Source organism: Suricata suricatta, chromosome 10 (genome assembly GCF_006229205.1).
Source record: "Suricata suricatta isolate VVHF042 chromosome 10, meerkat_22Aug2017_6uvM2_HiC, whole genome shotgun sequence".
In the NCBI taxonomy this organism is placed as follows: domain Eukaryota; kingdom Metazoa; phylum Chordata; class Mammalia; order Carnivora; family Herpestidae; genus Suricata; species Suricata suricatta.
Window position 1 is genome coordinate 49893098 of NC_043709.1, and position 22508 is coordinate 49915605.

The 22508-nt window shown below is 41.7% G+C and overlaps 1 protein-coding gene across 3 annotated transcripts in view; it reads right to left on the bottom strand.

Moving 5' to 3' along the window:
* The window catches only part of TBC1D30 (TBC1 domain family member 30), an 83783-nt gene extending 61421 nt beyond the window's left edge, over nt 1–22362 (bottom strand). Inside the window, exons 1-2 of one of the 3 annotated variants that reach the window (XM_029954743.1) lie at nt 21875–22362; nt 17152–17316 (exon numbers count right to left, since the gene is read on the bottom strand). In XM_029954743.1, coding sequence (XP_029810603.1) covers nt 17152–17316; nt 21875–22334 — 625 coding nt within the window. In that variant the 5' untranslated portion in view covers nt 22335–22362. Of the gene's footprint in view, nt 1–16485; nt 16506–17151; nt 17317–21874 lie in introns of those variants that run through there. The other 2 variants (XM_029954744.1, XM_029954747.1) reach the window with 2 other exon arrangements.
* Nucleotides 22363–22508: the final 146 nt, after the last annotated feature.

The window sequence follows — 22508 nt, forward strand, 5'->3', positions numbered from 1 at the left end:
AACAAAAATCAAAAATATATTCATATGGATGTGTGTATACTAGTTAGCTCCACCGGCATTCAGGTCCTCTTACAGGAGTTCTGACACATTGTGAGCCTGGTGTGGGAGCCAAACATGAGAAGCCCTTTTACGTTCTACTAAGAGTTGTCAGCCAACACCGGAAAACCACAAGGTTAAAGGTGGAGTATCTCATACTTTCTGTGCCTGATCTTAGGAGAATTAGGTCAGAAAAGGCTCAGAGAAAGCCACCAACAAGGGCTGAGAGAGATCTGCCCCCAAAAGAGTCACAATGTATGGAGAAAGCAATGCCTTGTTTTCCATTCATTTGTAATTATATTTCATACTGATTCTGGAAATTGTGTGACCTGACAAAGCAGAAAACTGCTGGATTTGAAAAAGACTGAGCAGGAAGAAGGGGGCCAAGCCCCGGATCGGGAAAAGGAGCAAGCCTGCCCTCTGGTGGACATCCTGAGTAGTGGCAACAAAACCTGAAAATGAGACTTTTTTTTTTTTTTTAAGCAGGGTTCAAGGGGGTAGGGATCACGGCTTGAACTCACAACCCTGAGACCAAGACCTGAGCCAAGAACAAGAGTCCAACGCACTTACTGGACTGAGCCACCCAGGCACCCTGAGAATGAGGCCTTTCTGTCTGTACCTTTAGCTGGAGGATCCTGACACACAAAAACCCAAGGCACCTATCTACAAGTTTCATGCATATCAGAAACTTTATGGGTCACAGGCCAAATGGCAAACTCTGATTTGCCTTAGTGAAACCCTCTTTGAAAACTGTGTTGAGAAGAACTGCTGAATGAGACCAAAAAAGAGCCCTGTCTAAAAGTCTAGGCATGGGCTGTGATGTGCATTCATTAGAAGCTATTCTTTCCCAACATTAGGTAGGTAGGTTATTTTAAAGAGAGACAGAAAGAGAGAGAGCACAAGCTGGAGGGGTAGAGGGAGAGCAAGAGAATCTTAAGCAGTCTCCACCCTCCAGCTCTGTGCCTGACACGGGGCTTAATCTCAGGGATATCAAGAGTCGGTCGCTTAACCAAGCCACACGGTACCCCTCAAAATATTATTTCTATAGAGTCCATTACTAACAACTACCCTGTTCTTGCCCTGTCAGGAAAAAAAATGATGTTACATTACTGTTCAATGATATATAATCCATTGAAAGTAAAACTGATGACAAAAACACCAAGCAGCAGGTAGGAAAAAACTTCCGGCACCCTGAGGAGGGAGGTAGGGTCAGATACATATTTAGAATTGGGTAAGTAAACTTTTACAATGCTGTTGAGGAGATAAACTTAAAACAGCTGAACTATCTGTATTTGCTATTGTCCTACGGCCTGATAAATAAATTTTCAAACACTTTTTCACTTTCTTTCTAACTAAAATGATAGAACCTAATTTTTCCCTACTCACTCCATCCTCACATAGAGGTAAGGGCCTCTTAACGGTATCAAGTAATAAGCATGTCCTTGCCAAATGGCCAAACTCTCAAACAGATTTCAACACAGTTCACACAGACTAGTGTTCCTGTGTTCCGTCATAGTTACACTAGATTAACTCTAAGGCCCCCTCTAGCTCCCAAATTCTAAGATTTTATACTTAACATAAGATGTTATACAAAATTCCTGCACATTTACTAATGATAAAGTTCCGATCTCCACCATCCTGACACTTACTGCTCCTTCCGAATCTGTCCCTTTCCCATATGTCAGAGTGATGAATCCCAATCTCCACTGTTGTTCACAAGCTCCACGCCTACTCTGCCTGTCCCCCCACCTCTGTCGTCAAGTCACCTGCCTCACACATGCATGGTGACTTTGATCCAACCTCTTGATATAGCCACCAACCCACCCACCCAGCTATCCATCGCACAGACCTTCCATGAGCTCCACTGCAAGGCCAGGCATCCTATCAGAGGCTGAGGACAAAAAGGTGAATGATCTAGCGTCTCCCTCAGGAGATCTATGTCAAATGGTGGTGCGGGGGGAAGGGGGGAAATAAATAGATGTATAAGGAAACAAATTACCACCATAAAAAAATATATATTATATATATAATAAAATGTTACTGGTGCTTTAATAGAACTAAGGATAAGGAATGATGGGATGAAGAGGAGGAAACAGTTAATAACAACAAATGGGGAACAGAAAAGGCTCCATACGAGGAAGCTGGGACAAGTGTAGTCCTCAACCCATCTCACTGCATCACCAGAAGACTGCGGAAAGACTATAACGCCCTTGCTGTGAACCAATAACCAATGATGTGGTTTCTGTCTCCAGCATTCTACTGAAACAGAAACTCCCCTCCATCATTTAATTTTTTTGAATATCTATTTGAGAGAGAGAGAGAGGGAGGGAGGGAGGGAGAACACAAGCAAGTGAAGAGGAGAGAGAGAAGAAGAGATTCCCAAGCAGGCTCCAAGCTCAACATGGAGCCTGACATGGGGCTCAGTCTCCTGAACCGTGATATCATGACCTCAGCCAAAATCAACGGGAAGACGCTCAACTGACTGAGCCACCCCGGCGGCCCCATCATTTTAAAAAGGCAAAAATACCAGGATACCTGGTGGCTCAGTCGGTTAAGTGTCTGACTTCAGCTCAGGTCGTGATCTCTGGTTCGTGAGTTCAAGCAACACACTGACTGGGCTCTACGCTGACAGTGCAGAGCCTGCCTAGGATTCTCTCTCTCTCTCCCTCTCTCAGTGTCCCTCTCCTACTCCCTATCTCTCTGAAAAGAAATAAACAGACTTTATAAAAAGGCATAAATCCGATGCACTTTTCATTTTCCTATTTGACTCCTCTAAGGTAATTATATGTACAGCCACATGTACTTTACAAAAGCTCTTGACAACCGTCCTATAGAAGCTAAAACTGTATCTCCTTGAGCCTGTCTCTGTCCTCCAACAGCTTCCTCCGCACAGCTCTCCTTTGTGGACTCTGTTCTCTGGCCACTCTGCACACTCCTCCCTCACAGCCCCACAAGGTGCCCTAAGGGATCTCAGCTGCAAGCACTTACCAATGCCTCCCAACCCTTACCCAAACTCCAGAGCCCCCAGATTCCTCCTCTTTCCACACCACCCTCCCAGTCCTACCCTCCTTCCTAAATGTCTCACTGGCTTTTCTCCATTCCCAGGGCTCCTTCTCCCAGAGCCCATCAATCCAATTGATTTATCGCATCAGACTCCTCCTCATCCTCCTCATGTCCACCCTCCCTCTGCAGCCTGTCTTCCCCACTGGTGCCAAAGTGACCCTTGAAACACAAAAATCCAATCACATCACTCTAGTGCTCAGCAGTTGTGCTATAGGACACTATGTAAACTCCTGCCTCAAGCTCTGCTCCTTCCCTCCAGCCTCCAATTTTATATAATTTGGTAGGGCTAGATTACTGAAAGTATCATGAGTATCCGACGCTCTCACAGCCTCTGCACCATTATCTCTGCCTGAAATGTCTCCCAACCCCTCCAACCCTCATCCACATGACACATGTCTATCATTCCTCTATCCAAGTTCTTCGAGATGCCTCAAGGAGGATTTGGAGGATTCTCATCTTTCCTCCCATCTCCCTTTGAGTGGACAGGCAGGTGCCTACTTTCAAATATAATGTGTGTCCCCAAAACATGTATACATATCCTCTTCCCGATGGAGACACGTAAGAGACGAGCAATCTCTTTGCATGCTACTGGAGAAGAGTAAGCTCTGCTTTCCCAAAAAACTAAAACTGTATAAATACTGAATTATGATTATTCAGTATCTCCTTCTTCACTAAGACCACCCCATCAACTGTTTCAAAACGTGAGGAGCCTCAGGACACCTGGGCGGCTCAGTTGGTTGAGCGTCCAGCTTCGGCTCAGGTCATGATCTCATAGTTCGTAGATTCAAGCCCCATGTAAGGCTCTGTGCTGACAGCTAGCTCAGAGTCTGGAGCCTGCTTTGGATTCTGTGCCTCCCTCTCTCTCTCTCTGACCCTCCCCTGCTCGCTCGCTCTCTCTCAAAAATAAATAAAAACATTAAAAAAAAAAACATGAGAAGCCTCAACAACCTTAATAGTTGTCTCAAAAAGACAAGTATCCAAATGCTGATGGAAAAGGCATCCCACTGGAGGAATAAAGGCAGTAAAACTAAATGATAGTCAACACTATTCTAATGAGGTTACACACTTTAACTCACTTAATTCTTGTAACAAGAACTAGGTATTAGCATCAGCCCATTTACTGATGAGAAAACTGCAGCACAGGTGTGTTAATGAACTTGCATGAAATTGCACATCTGGTGAGCGGCAGAACGGGATTCAAGTCCAGACAACACAGAAGTCCCCCCGCCCCGGGTCTGTGGTTTCGGTGGCGCACAACCACAGTTCAGAAGCAAACGATGCCGCTGGGGTAGCATATCCTGACCTCATGTCATCATGAAGGCGCCGTGGGAGGAGGAGTACAGCACAGTGAGATCATGTGAGAGAGACAGAGAGAGATCACATCCACATGTACCTTCATTACAGTACATGGTTATAATTGTTCTATTTTATTATTACTTGTTAATGTCACGTAGCGCCTAACTTAAAAATTAAACTTCATCATAGTTGTGTATATATAAGAAAAAATACAGTATATACGGGGCTCATTACTAGTCATGGCCATCTTGGAACCTACCCCTTGTAGATAAGGGAGGACTTACTGTACAGAGAACATAAATTTAGTACTGTTTTTAAGAAGCTTAAAAGGCAATGAGAACCCCCCCCCCCCGGCTGTCTATATATTCTCTCCTGTCATACCTGATAGCAGGGATGCCAACCAGGGAAGACCTGAGTCACCAACCAGCTGGGCGAGTATTAGCCAAGCCCTCACCTCTCCCACACTTCACTTTGCTCAACCATTAGGTTGAGAGTAAGAAGAAGTCAGATTTAAGTCTCTTCTGGCTCTAAATTATGGTAATTTTGAGATTGAGATTTGTTTTTCTTTTCTTTTTAAAAAAATTTTTTTTCAGAAATATCTGCTGGCCTACTAGGAATTTATCCAAAGGATGCAAGAGTGCTGATTCACAGGGGCACGTGTACCCCAATGTTTAGAGCAGTGCTATCAACAATAGCCACAATTATGGAAAAAGCCCTAATGTCCCTCAGCTCATGAGTAGATAAAGATGTGTTTTATACGTACAATGGAATACGACTTGGCAAGAATGAAATCTTGCCATTTGCAACAATGTGGATGGAGCTGGAAGGTATTACACTAAGTGAAGTAAGTCAGAGAAAGACAGAGATCACATGTTTTCACTCCTGTGTGGAATTTGAGAAACTTAACAGAAGATCATGAGAGAAGGGAAGGGCAAAAATCGTTTCCAAAAGAGAGGGAGGCAAACCAAAAGACACTCTTAAATACAAAGAACAAACTGTGGCTTGATGGGAAGAGTGGGGCAAAAGTGGGCAATGAGCACTGAAGAGGGTACTTGTGGGGATGAACACTGGGTGTTGTATGTAAGTAACAGATCGTGGGATCCCACTTCTGAAGACAAGAGCACACTGTATACAATGTATGTTAGCCAACTTGATAGTAAATTGTATTTTTTTAATATTTTAATGTTTATCTATTTTTGAGAGAGAGATAGAGACAGAGAACAAGCAGGAGAGGGCAGAGAGAGAGAGGAGACACAGAATCCGAAGCAGGCTCCAGACTGAGCTGTCGGCACAGAGCTCGATGCGGGGCTCAAACTCATAAACTGAGAGATCATGACCTGAGCTCAAGTCAGATGCTTAACCAACTGAGCCACCCAGTGGCCCCACATTCTTTTTTCCTAAAAGCCACAAGAAACATCTTCTGCTTTTATCAAAGCCCCAACAATCTCTCAGAAGTTGGAGATTCAAAAGCTGTTACGGTTTCCAATATTCTACAAACTTGCAGTATGCGTAGGAATGAGCAAATTAGGAGAAAACAGAAAAAAAATCCTAAGCTGTAAGACACTAAGGAGTTTTTTAAAAATGAGAGGAAACGGTGTCTAAAAATATTGTAAGCAATTACAATCCTGTTGCTTTCATCTAGTCATATTCTCACTAAGTTACTTCAGGGCAGATCAAACTGCTAATTATATATCAAAATATACCTAAATCTGTTATCTGTATTAACAAAATTGTGTCAAAACTCACAGTTCTGCCACCAAGTTCCATATTTAAGGCAAATCTACCTTAATGGGTTTTTTAAAGATTTTATTTTTAAGTAATCTCTGTACCCAACCTGGGGCTCGAATTCACAATCCTGAGATCAAAAGTCACTCACTCTGCCAACTGAGCCAGTCAGGAGCCTCCAAATCTATCTGAATTTAAATGCTAACTTCCTTATATGTCAAATGTATCTCAGTAAAACCAGGAAAAAAAATGCTAATTTCTTTTTACCTTCTGAGCTTATGAAAAAGGAATATGCACATTTGAGTGAGGAAGACAGACTGAAGAAAATTGCATGTAAATTTGGTGCCCACCAAAACCACACTAAAATTAGAGTACAGGAATGTTTATCATAACCTATAAAAACCAGGGTAAAAAGAAATTGAGAACAAAATGTTGAAGCTCAGAAAGCACACAGACAAGAAGAAATTGACATCGCAGAGCCTACAAAGCCAGGGCAGAGCTTCATTACATCACATATTCCACAAAACACTCAGAGACGGGCAGCCAGCTGCTGAGAAGGAGGGTTTGGTTTTCTTTTTTGAAGGAGAGACAGAGCATGAGTGGAGGAGGGACAGACAAAGAGGGAGACACAGAGCCCGAGCGGCAGCACAGAGCCCGACACGGGGCTCAAACTCACACACTGCATGATCATGACCTGAGCTGAAGTGGACTGAGCCCCTCAGGTGCCTTGAGGAGGCTTAATGAGGAGAACGTGGAGGACACTGTTGAGAAACGGTTGCATCCTAGATCCTCCCCACTACTTCATGAGGCTAGGCAATTACTCCTCTCATAACCCTACAGAAGTTTGAAGGTTTCATTTCTGAAGCGGGTTAAAACAAAGACTTGCTGGGTTGCCAGCTGACCGTGAGTCCCTTCCCTAAATGCAAAGGGACTCAGTGACTACCTGACTGCTGAAGGCAGGGACCCCACCCTAACCCCCACAGACCCTCACGATCCAAGCAGGAGGGGAGCAGGCTCTTCTTTGAGGATGTGAGCAGCCCCGAAGGAAAGACCTGAAGATACTTAGCTGGGCGCCTGCCCAGGTGACCCTAGTGAAGCTCAAAATCAGGACGCCTTACTGGAGAGCTCAGAATTCAAGTCACTGTTTTAGACTCCCACAGTTAATTATAAGCAGATAGCCAAGGACTACTAGATATCTGAGAAAAGACTCTACATATAGTAACAGTTTTCAAAGTTTCTTTCCCCTTGTATAGTCTCTTTCCTGCAAATTGTTTTGTATTTGTCCATTTTAGTCTCTACCATTAACATCCTTGAAGCAATAAGAAAATATGTGAATCTATAAAACAAGAGTAGAATACTGTATTATAAAACAAACAATTAAATAACAATCCCCATAAAAGAGGTCTCAGGGACAGGATTGGAAAATAAAGTTGAGATAGTCTCCAAGAAACTAATGCAAAAAAATAAACAAAAAGACACCAAAAAAAAAAAGATGGAAAATAAGAAAACAAAGAATATTAAAGAACTAATCCAGAAGTTCCAACAGCCAAAAGATAGAATTCCAGAACGAGGCGGGAGAAAGGAGGAAGGAAAAGCATCAAAGGAATAATTTACATCAATGTTCCAGAACTGAAGGAGGTAAGTTGCGTGACTGAGTCTATCCAGGCCTGGCACAATGGCTGGAAACAGACCCACACCAAGCAAAATAAGAAGGAGCGTGATAATTTCAGAACACCAAGAACAAAGAGAAGATTCCACAAGCTCTCAAAGAGGTGGGGGCGAGAGAGGAGGGGGCGCGCTAGTACAAAGGAGGAGGAATGAGACTCAGACTGAAGAGCAAGAATGGAAGAAGTCACCAGAGCAAGTAGAGAACTGTCAAAGGAAGGATCTAATAAAGACATTTTCACTCCTGCACAATTTCCAAAATTCTACCTGCACAATTTCCAAAATTCTACCTCACAATATGAGCAATGATATAAAAAGAATAATCAGGAAAGAAGAAAACATGGGACATAGGGAACAAAAGATCCAACACAGGACGGAGGCAAAGAGAGGGAAGGGCAATCCCACGGGAACAGCTGTGCCCCAGACTGAGCATGACCAGTCCAGATTGTGGCAGGGTGGCTCAATGACAGTTGTACTGATGGCAGTCAATGCGTGATGCTTCCTGCTACTGGACCATTTTTTTTTCATGTTTTTTATTTATTTTTGAGAGACAGAGACAGCATGAGCAGGGGAGGGTCAGAGAGAGAGGGAGATACAGAATCTGAAGCAGGCTCCAGGCTCTGAGCTAGCTGTCAGCACAGAGCCCAATGCGGGGCTCGAACCCACAAACTGTGAGATCATGACCTGAGCCAAAGCTGGACGCTTAACTGACTGAGAGACCCAGGCGCCCTTGGGCCATCTTTCTAACTCAAGGACAGAATGCCTCGGAAGGCAGGTCCACGTTCCCATCTGGACTTGTTTATCTCACAATGTGCTGAGGAAGTGCTCCTCCCCTCCATGCCCACAAAAGTGTTGTGTTTTGACCTACTTCTGAGAGCAAAAGTCATGGAAAGCTTTGACAAATCAAAAATAAAAAGCAGGCCACTCCCCCAACTCAGCTGATCACACAGCAAAAGCCTAAACCTCCGCCCTGACAATGCCCCAAGGTCCATTTATGACGTTGCTCCCTGACTCGCCCTGAAGGGGGTCCTGTGCATTGTGAGGGGAACCCAATACCAGGCTGTGACCCAGAGACTGGTTTATTTGGGGGGAGCTTTTATCTAACAGAACATTAATTACTCTCTCTGTGTACAACTAGGCTTGGGCTTGCTACTCAGTTTCTCAAAACTACACATTATCTAGGAATTTATACAGCAGGTGGAAACACTATTAAGAAAAGTAACAGAATGTGAGGAAGAGAGGCAATTTCAACCAGGGAGGAGCACTTGGGGTTTCTAATGTTCTAGTAACTGTTACTGAACAACTTACACTGGTAAGTAGATATTCACATACATAAAACTTTACTTTTTTAATACATTTCTAACATATATGTTAAAATACTCTTCTTTATGATGATAATTATATAATAAAACATATTTAAGTGGTAAGTGAATTCCTCTTTAAATCAGAGAAATTGTTTTAATATCCTGAAACACCAAAGGAACCCCACAAATAGACTTTAAAATTTTCTGTCTATAAATGTGAAATGTTATGAGAAATGGGCAAATCTGATATAATTTACCAAAACTGATATAAGAAGAAATAGAAAATACAAATAGTCCTATAATTTTTTAAGTTGAACCCATAATTTAAAACCTTTCTACAAAGAAAGCTTCAGGCCTAAATATTTCACCAGTGAATTCTATCAAACATGAAATAATTCGTCTCACACAATCTCTTCCAATTAATGGAAAAATAAACACACTCTGTAGCTTATGAGGCTCCCTAAACCTGACAAGAGCATTATAAGAAAGGAAAATTATAGGCTTGCACTCATGAACATAGCCATAAAAATCATCAACAAAAATTTATGAAAAACAAATCCAGCAATATATATATATATACACACACACACACACACACACACACACATACATCTCATGACCCAGTTAGGATATTTTCAGGAATGCAGGGCTGTTTTAACATTCAACATATTATCTCAATACCTCAATAAAGTCATATGATAAAATTCAACATCTTAGCAAACTGGACAAGAGCATTCCCTTAATTTGATAAAGGATTTCTACAGAAAACTTTCAGCAAGCATTGTACTTAATGGGAAAATGGGGGTGGGGTGGGGACTTGCCCTCTGAGATTGTACCTGAGATAAAAATTTCACCCCATTTTCACTACTTCTTTTCGACATTATTGTAGAATTCCTAACCAGTGCACATGACAAGAACAAGAAATGAAAGAATAAAGAAAATTGACATAAAACTGATCATATTCACAGAGGAGAAAGATTATGTTCTTTAAAAAAAAAAAACAGAAGAGGGGTGTCTGGGTGGCTCAGTCAGTTAAGCATCCAACTTCGGCTCAGGTCATGATCTCACAGATCGTGAGTTCCAGCCCCGTGTCGGGCTCTGTACTGACAGCTCTGAGCCTGGAGCCGGCTTCGGATTCTGTGTCTCCCTCTTTCTCTGCCCCTCCTCTGCTTGAGCTCTGTTTGTCTCTCTCTCCCAAAAATAAACATTCTTTTAAAAAAAAAAATTTTTTAATACAAAAGAATTTCCCAAAGTGCCTGGCTAGCTCAGTCAGTAGAGCTTGCAACTCTGGACCTTGGGGATATAAGTTCAAGCCCCACACTGGGTGTAGAGATAACTTTAAAAAACTTTTTAAAATATATAGTTAAAAAGAATGTACAGATAATTCGAAGCAACAACAAAAAAAGTTAAGATTGCTAGATATAAGGTCAATATGCAGAAAACAATCATACTTCTATGTACTGGAAACAAATAGAAAATGAATTTTTTAAGAGATAACTTAAAATACCGTCAAGAAACCTCAACTAGCTATGAATAAGTCTAGTAAAGACTGGCAACACCAGGACCAACTGTCGGCCACTCCAAATCTGTGCTAACCTGTTTTTTTTTTTTATTTCGCATAGTACTTATCACTTTATCACCTTCCTACATACGTAAATAAGTACTTATTGATCCTTAGTGAGCAGGTGACCCAGCTAGGTCAACGAAAGCGAATTATGGAACACTCTGGAACTGTGGAAAGACATCTGTTCTTTCAGGTAAGGTTGATTAATCGGGGCTGCTATGGTGGCCATTTTGGTTTTTTCCAGAAAGCACTGAGTGACGAATCATATTCTTAAAGATATTAAATATAGGCCACTCTATCTGATTTAGTTACATCTGAAGCCACATCCCTGGAATTTTAATTATGTAAGCCGATCAATTTCCCTTTTCACTTAAAGCAACTTAAGTTGTGTGTCTGTACTCAGGACTGAAAGGAGGTTTTTCACTATTACAATGTAACAAAACAAAATGATGGACTGAAAAACTGCATTAATCATTCAAAATTATATTTATGGATAACTTATGCCAGCTTATGATGTTACATGAAAAAGGCAGGATACAAAAATGTTATGTTGTACATTGACTTTGGGAAAACTTTGCATAAAAAGACACTTGAGTAAATATTCAAAACTATGAAAGTGATTTTTCCTCTTCTTTTTACCCTGTTGTATTTTCTAACGTTACCATAGGAAGTGGGCTATCTTTTTAACATATATTTATTATATCGATAGCATGTTCTACCATAGAACCTTGGGTTGTGAGCAACTTGTTCTGCAAGCGTTCTGCAAGATGAGCAAACATTTCTAATAAATGTTTACTTGACAAACGAGCCCGGTCTTGCAATACATGTAGTTTGTGACACCTAATGTCACATGATCACAACTGAACCAATGGTTCTCTCTCTCTCTCTCTCTCTCTCTCTGCAGGGCACATTTCTGCAAAATCCTCAAAAGGAGGCAAAAGCAAAGATCATTGGTTCCTTATTAAAGTTGCACGAAAAGAAAAGATCCCATTGAGCCAAATGATAGCGGCGATTCGGTTACTGATGGTGAGAGTCGTCCTACACAGTGACCCTCCTCTCTTGTCTCCCTCACACCAGCCGCGGAGGTTTTCTAAGGTCAGTGCAGGTTAATTTGTTTAATTTTCTTTGTATTTTGTGTTTTATTTATTATTTTGTATTCTATTACAGTACTGTAATCATTTTTATATGAATATTTGGGGGTTGTGGAACAAATCATCTGAGTTTCCATTATTTCTTACAGGGAAATCCAAAAGTGCTTTTGGATTACGAGCATGTTTCTAGAACAAATTATGCTCACAAACCAAGGTTTTGCTGTATTCATTTTATTGAGATATAATTCACACACCATAAAATCCACCCTTTTAAACTCTACAATTTAGTGATTCTTAGTATATTCACAAAATTGTGTAACCACCACCACCATCTACTTGCAGAACAGAGTTCATCATCCCAATAAGAAACCCATACCATGAGCAGTCATTCCCCATTCTCCCTCCCCTAGCCCCTGGCAGCTACGAACTGACTTTCCATTTCTATGGATTTACCTCTTCTGGGCATTTCAGATAGAAGCCTAGATACATGGACTTTTGTGTCTTGCTTGTTTCTCTTGGTATAATGTTTCCAAGGGTCATCCATGTTGTAACATGAATCAGTGCTTTATTTCTGTTTATGGCCGAATACTATTCCATCGTATGGATATGCCACCAGTGTGAATCCATTCACCCACGGATAGACATTTGAGTTGTTTCCACTTTTTGGCTATAGTGCTGTTACCAACATTAACGTCCAAGTTTCTGTGGGAACATAGGTCTTCATTTCTCTTGGGTAAACACCCAGGAGTAGAATGGCTGGTTGAGTGCATTTACTTTTATAATTTGTTCTAAAAACACGGGGAATTGTTTCCTAGCAGAAAATGTTGAATGTCAGTATCACCAATCTGGAGCCACACAAATTCCTTCTCCTGCCACAGAGAAGGCTATTTTAGAGAAGACAGCCATAGAAAAAGAAGGACCACTCACTATTTGGCAGGTGTGTCTGCAAGGCATTTAGGAGAGGCAGCAAGATTTAATCACAGTATTATCAAGATGCCAGGGTGGACAACATTGATCCAAGGAGGGGGTTAGCTGTTTAAAATTCCTGTACTTATTGACAAGGCTAAAATAAAGACAATACTTTCATGAATATTCATTTTTTCCACTCTTCTCTCTTACCACCGTTTTCCAATGACAGCTAGATTTTATTACCTGTTTATACTACCATTTCACCAACTCAGCCAGCATAACTTAAATATTTACTACCAATGCAGAAAATTATAAAATTAGGAAATGTTCTTCATTGAGATGGCCTCCCTTCTGCTTTCAGGAAAAATAATTAAGTCACATAATAAGCAAACCACTTAAAAAAACTTAACATCAGAAAACAAACAAATTCCTGGCCAAATCTTCATCTAATTTTCCCATTGTCTTAAAGCCTTGAGATCGATTTTCCTGCACACCTGTGTGCATATAATGACTAGTAACAGCACTGCCATCCTTATTATTAATGTTACTATTAATAATAAATTGGTTACAACATGGTCATCCTTAGATAAATGGTTAAATATGGGGAACATATGCTCCTCTATAAGGCAAATATGGATCCTGCTCTTCTTAATCCCATCCTATTTTAAAATAAAACAACCTCAGGCACCTGGGTGGCTGAGTCAGTTAAGTGTCTGAGTCTGATTTCGGCTCAAGTCATAACTCACAGCTTGTGTGGCTGAAGCCGGGGTCAGGCTCTGTGCTGACAGCTCAGAGCCTGAAGCCTTCTTCCAATTCTGTGTCTCCCGCTCTCTCTGCCCCTTTCCCACTCCCACCCTCTTTCTCTCAAAAATAAATGTTGAACATTTTTAATAAAAAATAAAAATATAAAATAAGTAAAATAAAATAAAGCAACCTCTTGGACATTGGCCATAGTTACCTCTTCATAAATATGGATCCAGAGACAAGGGAAACAAAAGTAAAAAATGAACTACTGGGACTTCATCAAGATAAAAAGCTTCTGCACAGTGAGAAACAACAACACTAAGACATCCAGGTGGCTAACAGACACGTGAAAAGATGCTCCACATCACTCATCATCCGGAAAATACAAATCAAAACTACAATGAGATATCACCTCACACCAGTCAGAATGGCTAAAATTAACAACACAGGAAACAACAGAAGTCGGCAAGGATGTAGATAGAGAAAGGGGAGCCCTCTTACACTGCTGGTGGGAATGCAGACTCATGCAGTCACTCTATAAAACAGTATGGAGGTTCCTCAAAAGGTTAAGATAGAGCTAGCCTATGATCTGGCAATTGCAGTACTAGGTATTTACCCAAAGGATTTAAAAATACTGATTTGAAGCGACACATGGTCCCTGATGTTTATAGTAACATTATCAGCAATAGCCTAACTATGGAAAGAGCCCAAGTGTCCATCGACAGATGTATAGATAAAGAAGATACTGTAAAAATATACAATGGATTATTCCTTGGCCATCAAAAAGAATGAAATCTTTCCATTTGCATCAGTGTGGATGGAATTAGAGTGTATTGTGCTAAGCAAAATAAATCAGAGAAAGACAAATACCATATGATTTCACTCATATGTGGAATTTAAGAAACAAAACAGATGAACATAGGGGGAAAAAGAGAAAGACAAATCACAACAGACTACTAACTACAGAGAATAAACTGAGGGTTGCTGCAAGAGAGGTGGGCAGGGGGATGGGCTAAATGGGGGATGGGTACTCAGGAGGGCACTTGTTATGATAGCCACTGGGAGTTATACGGAAGTGATGAATTCCTAAACTCTATTTCTGAAACCAATATTATACTATATGTTAACTAACTGTAATTTACATAAAAACTTGAAACAGACAAACTAAATAAATAATAAAGGGATTCTACCATAAGGCTTGGTATAAGAAACCATAATCCAAGCAGTTAAATGTGTTTGAAATAAAAACAATCTAGTCACTTGGGTTCATAATCCACATTGCTTATAAAGTCATATCCCCTTTGGTGTTATCAATAGGAAACAACCCATTTTAATAACAGATTAAAAGGTTTTATATTATAACATGTTATGGGAGAGGGAACATCACTTATGGAAAGAATTATAAGTGCTGAATCCATATATAGAGGGGAAATGAGGGTTATCTGCACTCTTGTATATTAAATACAAAGAAGTCAACATACATGTTGTATTTGAATGTGTCACTGCCAATCAGTGCTAAAATGAAAGCTCAGTTATTCATTACAAAATAGTGAAATCTGAATTCTTTAGAACTCTAATCAAATGTATTTATTAGTTGACTTTGAGGAAAGAGGCAAAATGTGCAACTATAGGAATCAGACATTTAGTCACAAAACATCTAACCTCAGAAGAAATAACCATTCAGTCAAATTTTGAACATGTCTACACCATAATACAATATCATAAGATGAGAACAATAAATCTGATCTGCTGTTATTTCATAAGGATTTTTTTTACATTTATTTATTTTGTGAGAGAGAGAGCAGGGGAGGAGCAGAGAGAGGGGAGAGAGAGAATCACAAGCAGGCTCTGCATGCTTAGCGCAGAGCCTGACACAGGGCTTGAACTCATGAACCTTGAGACTATGACCAGATCTGAAATTAAAAATCAGTCACTTAACCGACTGCACCATCCAGGTGCCCCTGATCCACAGTCATTTCTTAATTCAAAAAAAAAAAAAAAACCATTCTGTTCCAGTTAGTAGAACCTTATTACCAAGGTAATAATTTAACTCCTAAGACTGGGAGGCATTCATGCCATACTCTATGAAATACAAAACGGTGGCTGGATTTAAAGAGACAAACTATAAAATACATAGGAAGGCTGCATTCACAAGTTCACAGTTGAATTAGGTGCTTTTGAACACATTTTTCTAAAAGGACACAAATGCTCATCCCTTTATCAGTCAAGTAAATTCAAACACTAAGTGATTATCAGTCCCTGGTAATTATCACCCCATGATCCTGCACCAGGCAGACATTCCCCCTGTCTCCTAACACTGGTGCCATCCCCCCTCATACTTTTTTCCACACATCCAAAATCCCTGCATTTACCACTCTGTGCTTTTAACGTCTGGTACAAACTGTAATGATGGTAGATGAAAACACAGTTGAAAAGAGAAGCATCAAGGTATTTCAAAATAAAGGGAAAGTAATAGAATTCTTAACAGACACGTGTGAATCAATCAGAATCCATGGAAAAATATCAAATACTTATAACACAGGCCAACTCTTTGTAGATAGATACGCATATAAAATACACATGTATGGGTGTGTATATTTATATCTGTAGCCTCCTTCTCTCGCTATTTCAGACAAGCGCCTGGCTCTGGAGAAAACCAGTCAACTCAATGACATCCTGCTCCTTGTATAGACAATTATATCATTATGATAATTAAGCAACATTCTGTTTAATCTACATTAGGTTGAAACCTTCTTTAGTAAACAGTAAGAGTAATAACTTGGGGATAACCAACAGTGATAAAATAAAACAGGAGAAGGAAAACATGGTGTTTACTTTTTATAATCAACATAAGAATGAAATTTAAGCCATTAGTTTTATTATCTGAAACTAATCAAGCCCTGAAAATTGTCTTATGAAAACAAATGCATCTTAATTTGGAATTAAAAAAAAAACTCTAACAGTATCACTTTATATATAAAATGTGATGGTTTAGATAAAGAAACAAAATAAAGCAACTTTCACATGCACCCAAAAGTCTGTCACAGGCACTTTATCAAAACATCACTGGTGCCTAAATTTGCCATACCTGAATACTGTTCTGCCGTGCTGCATGTTAATAAAGAATACAAAACAAAAATAGGAAAATGTTAGCAGAATAAAACAAAAACTATTGCATGGAGAACTAAAAGATTAATTCACAAGGTTTTACATCCAGTATCTAACACGGATCAGTGATTGAACATGTTTAACTCAGTTAACACAGCTCTTAGCTCTGAACGGACGACCTACGAGACAGATTTCATTTGTCAAAATATTTTGTCCTTTTTAAATTCCAAAGCAAGTGTGAGCTCCTGCTATAAAAGTGTCCTTTTTTAAACTCAATGTTTAATTCACTTACTAGAGTGACACAGAGACGAAGAGAACAAAGGCCTTGTAGGCTGTGTCTATTTGATACAGTTCTAAAAATATTTTCATCATTATTTAGCATCAGGTAAAAATAACCATTGTCAAAATGAAGTACTACTTCAAATCTAGAATAATAAAACGAAGTTTGCAACATCAGACATGGGCTATACATTTCTACCAGAAACAAAAAACAAAAAAACAAAACAGGAAACTGAGCTGTTCACAGTTCTCAGTTCCGATGGTATAAGCTTCCATTTAAAACTCTGCAATATATTCCAAAACACAAGGACCATTGGCTCAGCTCCACTAACATTCCAGACCCATGCGCCCCCACCCCAGCACTTACTCCGCTTCTGGGACACGGCCTGCAGGCATGCGGTCACAATATCGCAGTTTCTCTGCACTTTGTGCAGAAGCCTGTCTTTCTGCTTCAGCTGCCGAAGTAACTTTGCGGATTGTACATTGATTCTATACTTTAGCTCTTGAAGGATCGTCTTCAGTTCATTAGTGTCTATCAAAGGAAAAGAAAAATAAGAAAATAAATACTCTGAGAGGAATACAAATTCCCATGTAACGCTAATCATGGGATGAATATCTAGAACATCCTTTTAAGCCAAGTAATTCCGGCTTCTCACCCAGGTTTAAACATACGTGATCAGCTGAGATATTCTGATCAAATAAATCACTCCAACGTTTCCTGCCCTGGCCGTGAGACAAATCCTGTACCATAGGCTTTATCTTTGAGACTACTTGCAACATGTAAGCAAAGATTCGTCACATTTAGCTCGGGTTGCAAATTTACCTTTCACTACCTGAATATTGGCATGTGTATTTTGTATCATTGAAGTCCTCAGATGGTAAGCTTACAAGAAAGAATCCTTTTGAACCTGATACATTGATGATAAATCTAACAGCTGATAACAATTTTTTAAATAAACGTTTATTCATTTTTGAGACAGTGGGGGGGGGCGCATAGAGAGAAGGCGACAAAGGATCTGAAGTAGGCTCCATGCTGACAGCAGTGAGCCCAATACGGAGCTCAGATTTACAAACCTTGAGATCATGACCTGAGCTGAAGTTGGACACTCAACCAACTGAGCCACCCAGGTGCCCTTAACAACAAATGTTTTTGTTTTGTTTTAAAGTTTATTCATATATTTTGAGAGAGACAGAGACAGCATGAGCTGGGCAGGGGCAGAGAGAGAGGGAGAGAGAGAATCCGAAGCAGGCCCCACACTGCCAGCATGGAGGCTGACATGGGGCTCGAACTTAAAAACTGTGAGATCATGTATGGGACTGAAACGAAAAGTGGGAGGCTTAACCAACTGAGCCACCCAGATGCCCCCTGATAACAAATGTTTCTAAAAGTACTCACTTTTGTAAATGATCAGTTAAAAGTGAATAATATAACCACATTTTCTAATGCAGATAAATATAGCAATACTGGTTTTGTTTTAAACATAGTCTTCCAATAGCTTGATGATTAGGTATAATATTTCATTTTAGGAATTCAGCAGTTTTTCAAATATGGTAGAAGAAACGTTTCCTTTACACAGATAAATTAAGGATAATTCAACATTCATAAAATTAATATTCCCAAGATCTGTTTTTCCACAAATGAAAAAGACTTGGGAATCGGAACTATCAACAATCTTTATATGAATAATCATTACAATTTGGGAGTTTCGTTTGCCATCCCTGATATTATTATTAGTCACTAGAGTGTGATCTGCCAGTCAGGCAGGAAGTTTCCACACAACTCGGCATTGCCTAGGCCTGCATTACAGATCCTGTATGGGATTTGGATCTATTCATTTTTAAAGGGATTTGAGAAACTAGCAAGGATCAGAAAAGAACAAAAGAAGTATTCAAAAGCTAAAAAAAAAAAATTCCAGAGGTCAATGACAAAGAACTTTAGGGGTCTGTATAACAGAAGTACAAAGAGGTCTTAACTTTTAACAGCAATATTTGACCACATCATGGAAAATGCATTAGACCTTTTAAAAGAACCCCCTTTGGGGCGCCTGGGTGGCTCAGTCGGTTAAGCCTCCAGCTTCGGCTCAGGTCAGATCTCACGTTTGTGGGTTTGAGCCCCGCGTCAGGCTCTGCGCTGACAGCTAGCTCAGAGCCTGGAGCCTGCTTCAGATTCTGTGTCTCCTTCTCTCTCTGCCTCTCCCCCTCTCATGCTCTGTCTCTCTCTGTATCAAAAATAAATAAAACATTAAAAATATATATAAAAAAATAAATAAAAGAACCCCCTTTGGATCAACCAACTATCTTCGTCATCTTGGGCAAGGTAGTGCTCCAAGTCTCAAATTATGCTTAGCAGAGAAGATTATTCTGAGAGGGGTGCCTGGGTAGCTCAGCGGGTTAAGCATTCGACTTCGGCTAAGGTCATTATCTAGTGATCTGGTCCGTGGGTTCAAGCCCCATATCGGGCTCTGTGCTGACAACTAGCTCAGAACCTGGAGCCCGTCTTCAGATTCTGTATCTCCCTCTCTCTCTGATCCTCCCCTGTTCGCCCTCTCTTTCTCTCTTTCAAAAATAAACAAAACATTTAAAAAAAAAAAAGATTATTCTGAGAAACAAATGTGAACAGTCTTTATAAACATCAGTATAAATAGCACTAAAATAAGCATAAGGGGTTACTATGAAGAAAAGAACAAAGGCCATTTCTCTTACCTTGAGTTCAAACATGGTGGTACATAAGGAAAAGTAAGAGCACATTTAAGGTTAAATGATACTACTTGTGTTCTAAGGACAATTAAATATGGAAACAGCTACAAGAGGAAACCAGAGGGCTCTTTGTCCCTAGACTCCTTCCATGGAGCAAAGAGCCTTTCTTTGAATGTTTAAAATGTTTCCTTCCAGAATCAATAAGGGTAGGAATATCATCATCTTGCGTTTACATTATAGTTTTCTTCCAACAAAGAGTCATTTTCAATGAGCTGGTACCCCCAGCTCGGGGATTCTCTGAATTATGTGTATCATCCAAAATGGCAAAGTCGTCAGAGTTTAGAAATGTCTTCTACAGCAATATCTGCTGACATATAAGCCTCCTGAAGGCAGGAGTAAGGCCTCCTTTATCTTTGCATGCACCACCACATCTGCCATTTTTGCTGTTAAATAAACGAGTGTTAAATAAATGAGGAAAAGCGAGATCAACTGACCGGCAGTGGACGATTTCCTCTCTAAGGAATTCTGGTGTGTATGATGATAAAAATATTATCTAAACTTGTTGACCATTTAACACACATAACTTAAATAACTATCACCACAGTCCTGTGACGTAGGTGTTATTATTAGCCCTTTTGTGAGGAAAATAAGACACTGAAAGGTTAAATAGCTTGCCCAAGGTCACACAGTGAGTAATGAACAGTGGCAGGATATCGACTCAAGCATTCTGACTCCAAAGTTCATCTCCTTTATGAAAATGCCGAGAAGGGAGCCAAGATTTCCTGAGAAACCATTCTGATGCTTCACAAAAATAAAGGACCCACGCATGCTAAATATCTAAATAGACGCTACAGCAAAATTCCTAATAGAATGAAGAGGTTACCTATGAGGCACTATGATAGAAGGGACATTTTTTAACTCTGAAAAAACTCAAATAATCTAATAAGCAATATAATTATTTATGCAGTCAGCTGTTTCCAGGTGGTCACTGGTGTGAAATGCACTGGCAAAGCTGTTCTATTACCTCTTCTTTAAACTTCGGCTTGCCAAATTTCCTCTTCCATAGGGAAACTGCCAATCCCCCAAATCTGCTCAGTAATGAAAAGTGAACTGCCTTCTAAAAAACAGACAGGCAAATCTTGAGTTTTCACAGTTGAGTTTCTGGGATTCTGAAAGACCTATCGCCCTACGGAACTCTTGGCATAAACAGACACTCCGAGAACAGCCCCCAAAAAAAAACTGTGTAAAATTAAATGGCACTACTCCAGGCAAAGTCCCAGGCAGAGGGGAGGAAGGTAGAAGCCATTTGTAACAATCAGCTGGGGGAAAAAAACCTTTGCTAGGAAGCCAAAAGAGGAAGTTGAAAGCTGTTTACATAGGTTTGAGAAAGCAGACAGATTTATTCCTTTTCTGTTATTTTTTTTCCCCTGGCACCAGCTAGACTGATTACAATCGGGAGATAGGAGACCATTCAGTAGTATTCTCTCCTTCCTTCTTCTCCTGGTAATTTAGCACAAGGACGCTAATTCAAGACATGTCATGGGGCATTAGCATCTGTTTTCCACATCTCGCTTTATTTTGTAAATTGAGGTCTTGGTAGATCTATAAAAAAAAGACATCTGTAGTAACTGTTAGTGCCTGAAAGGCAAGCTATACTGAACAGCTGAGGGCAGGGGGAGGAACCTCAATTGGGACGTGAGCATCAGAGTCTGATAACAAAACAAACACCAAATTAGCCTCAGAGCCACGTCCATTTTCAAATTGAAGGTACCAGCAGTCAACTCCTGTGATCAAGCCAACAGTGTAGGGCCCTCCACTAATCCGCAGCTGAGTGAGCTTCCTGAAACCAGACTGGCTGGCAGAAATGGAATTCATCCGCTCTGCTTAGAAACTGCATTATCGAATTATTCTGCCTCACTAGTTCAACGCCATCCTAGTGGTGTGACCAGGGAGGGCGGAATAGGAGAAAGTTTTAAGGAAAAAAAAAAAAAATTAGGCCCAAGAGTCGCCTCTCCTCTCCCGGCGTCCTCTAGGTAACTTGTGCTACGCGGACCAGAAACTCCTAGGAGTCGTAACAGCTGTTCAGGTGCAATTAGGAGGTGGGCTGCTTCTGCCTTTGGGCCTCCTGCAAAGCACGGTGCGCGGGAAGGAGCGGAGACCCGCCGCTACCACCCCAACAACTGAGATTCCACTGAACTCGAGAGGGATGGGGGCGGGGGAGGACGGTAAGAACCGAGTTTAGCCACGCATCAGGGACCCCGTGGTCACTAGCCGCCCGTCAAAGGAGACGCCCCAAACGTAATGCCCGAGCGCTGGGCGGCGCAGCCAGGTGCGCCCGGGTGAGCGCGGGGTGCCCTCCGGCCGGCCCCCAAGCCCCCTGCCCCGGCGCTCACCTTTCTGCCGCAGGTACTGCATCTGGTGCCGCTGGCTCGGCCGCTCCTGCAGCTCCTGCAGCACCCGGGAGTCGCCGGCGCCGCCGCGGCCGCCCAGGACCACGTCGGAGCCAGAGGCCTCCGTGGAGCTGTCGAGGCTGTCGCGGCGTCGCTGGCCACCCCCGGGCGCCCGGCCCCGGCCCACCGCCTCCTCCTCCTCCGTGCAGCTGTACAGCTCGGTGAGCAGCCCGCTCACCAGGGACGCCGTGCGGCTCGTCCGGCCGCCGCGCGGCTCGCAGGGCTCCGGGTCCTTCTCGGCCTCCCAGGAGTCCCGGGAGCCCCGAGGCTGCTCCGCCAGGGGCGCCCCCCGCAGGCACAGAGACCGGGCAACACCGGGGGCCGCTTCCTCCGCCGCGTCCTCCCGCCCTGCCCCGGGCTCCGGGCGCCCCGTCCGGTCCCCGCCCGTGGGAAGGACCTCCATGGCCCGCGGAGCGCGATAGCCCTGCTCCCGCCGCTCCTCCCGCCCAGCCGCGCCGGCCAGTTCCGGGAGGGGCGCGGCCTCCTAGCCGCCGGGGGTGCCCTGGGCCGGGCGTCGCGCCAGCGGGCCCCAGATCGCCGCGGCGCCTGACCTCCCCTCTGCGGGCACCCTGGGCGC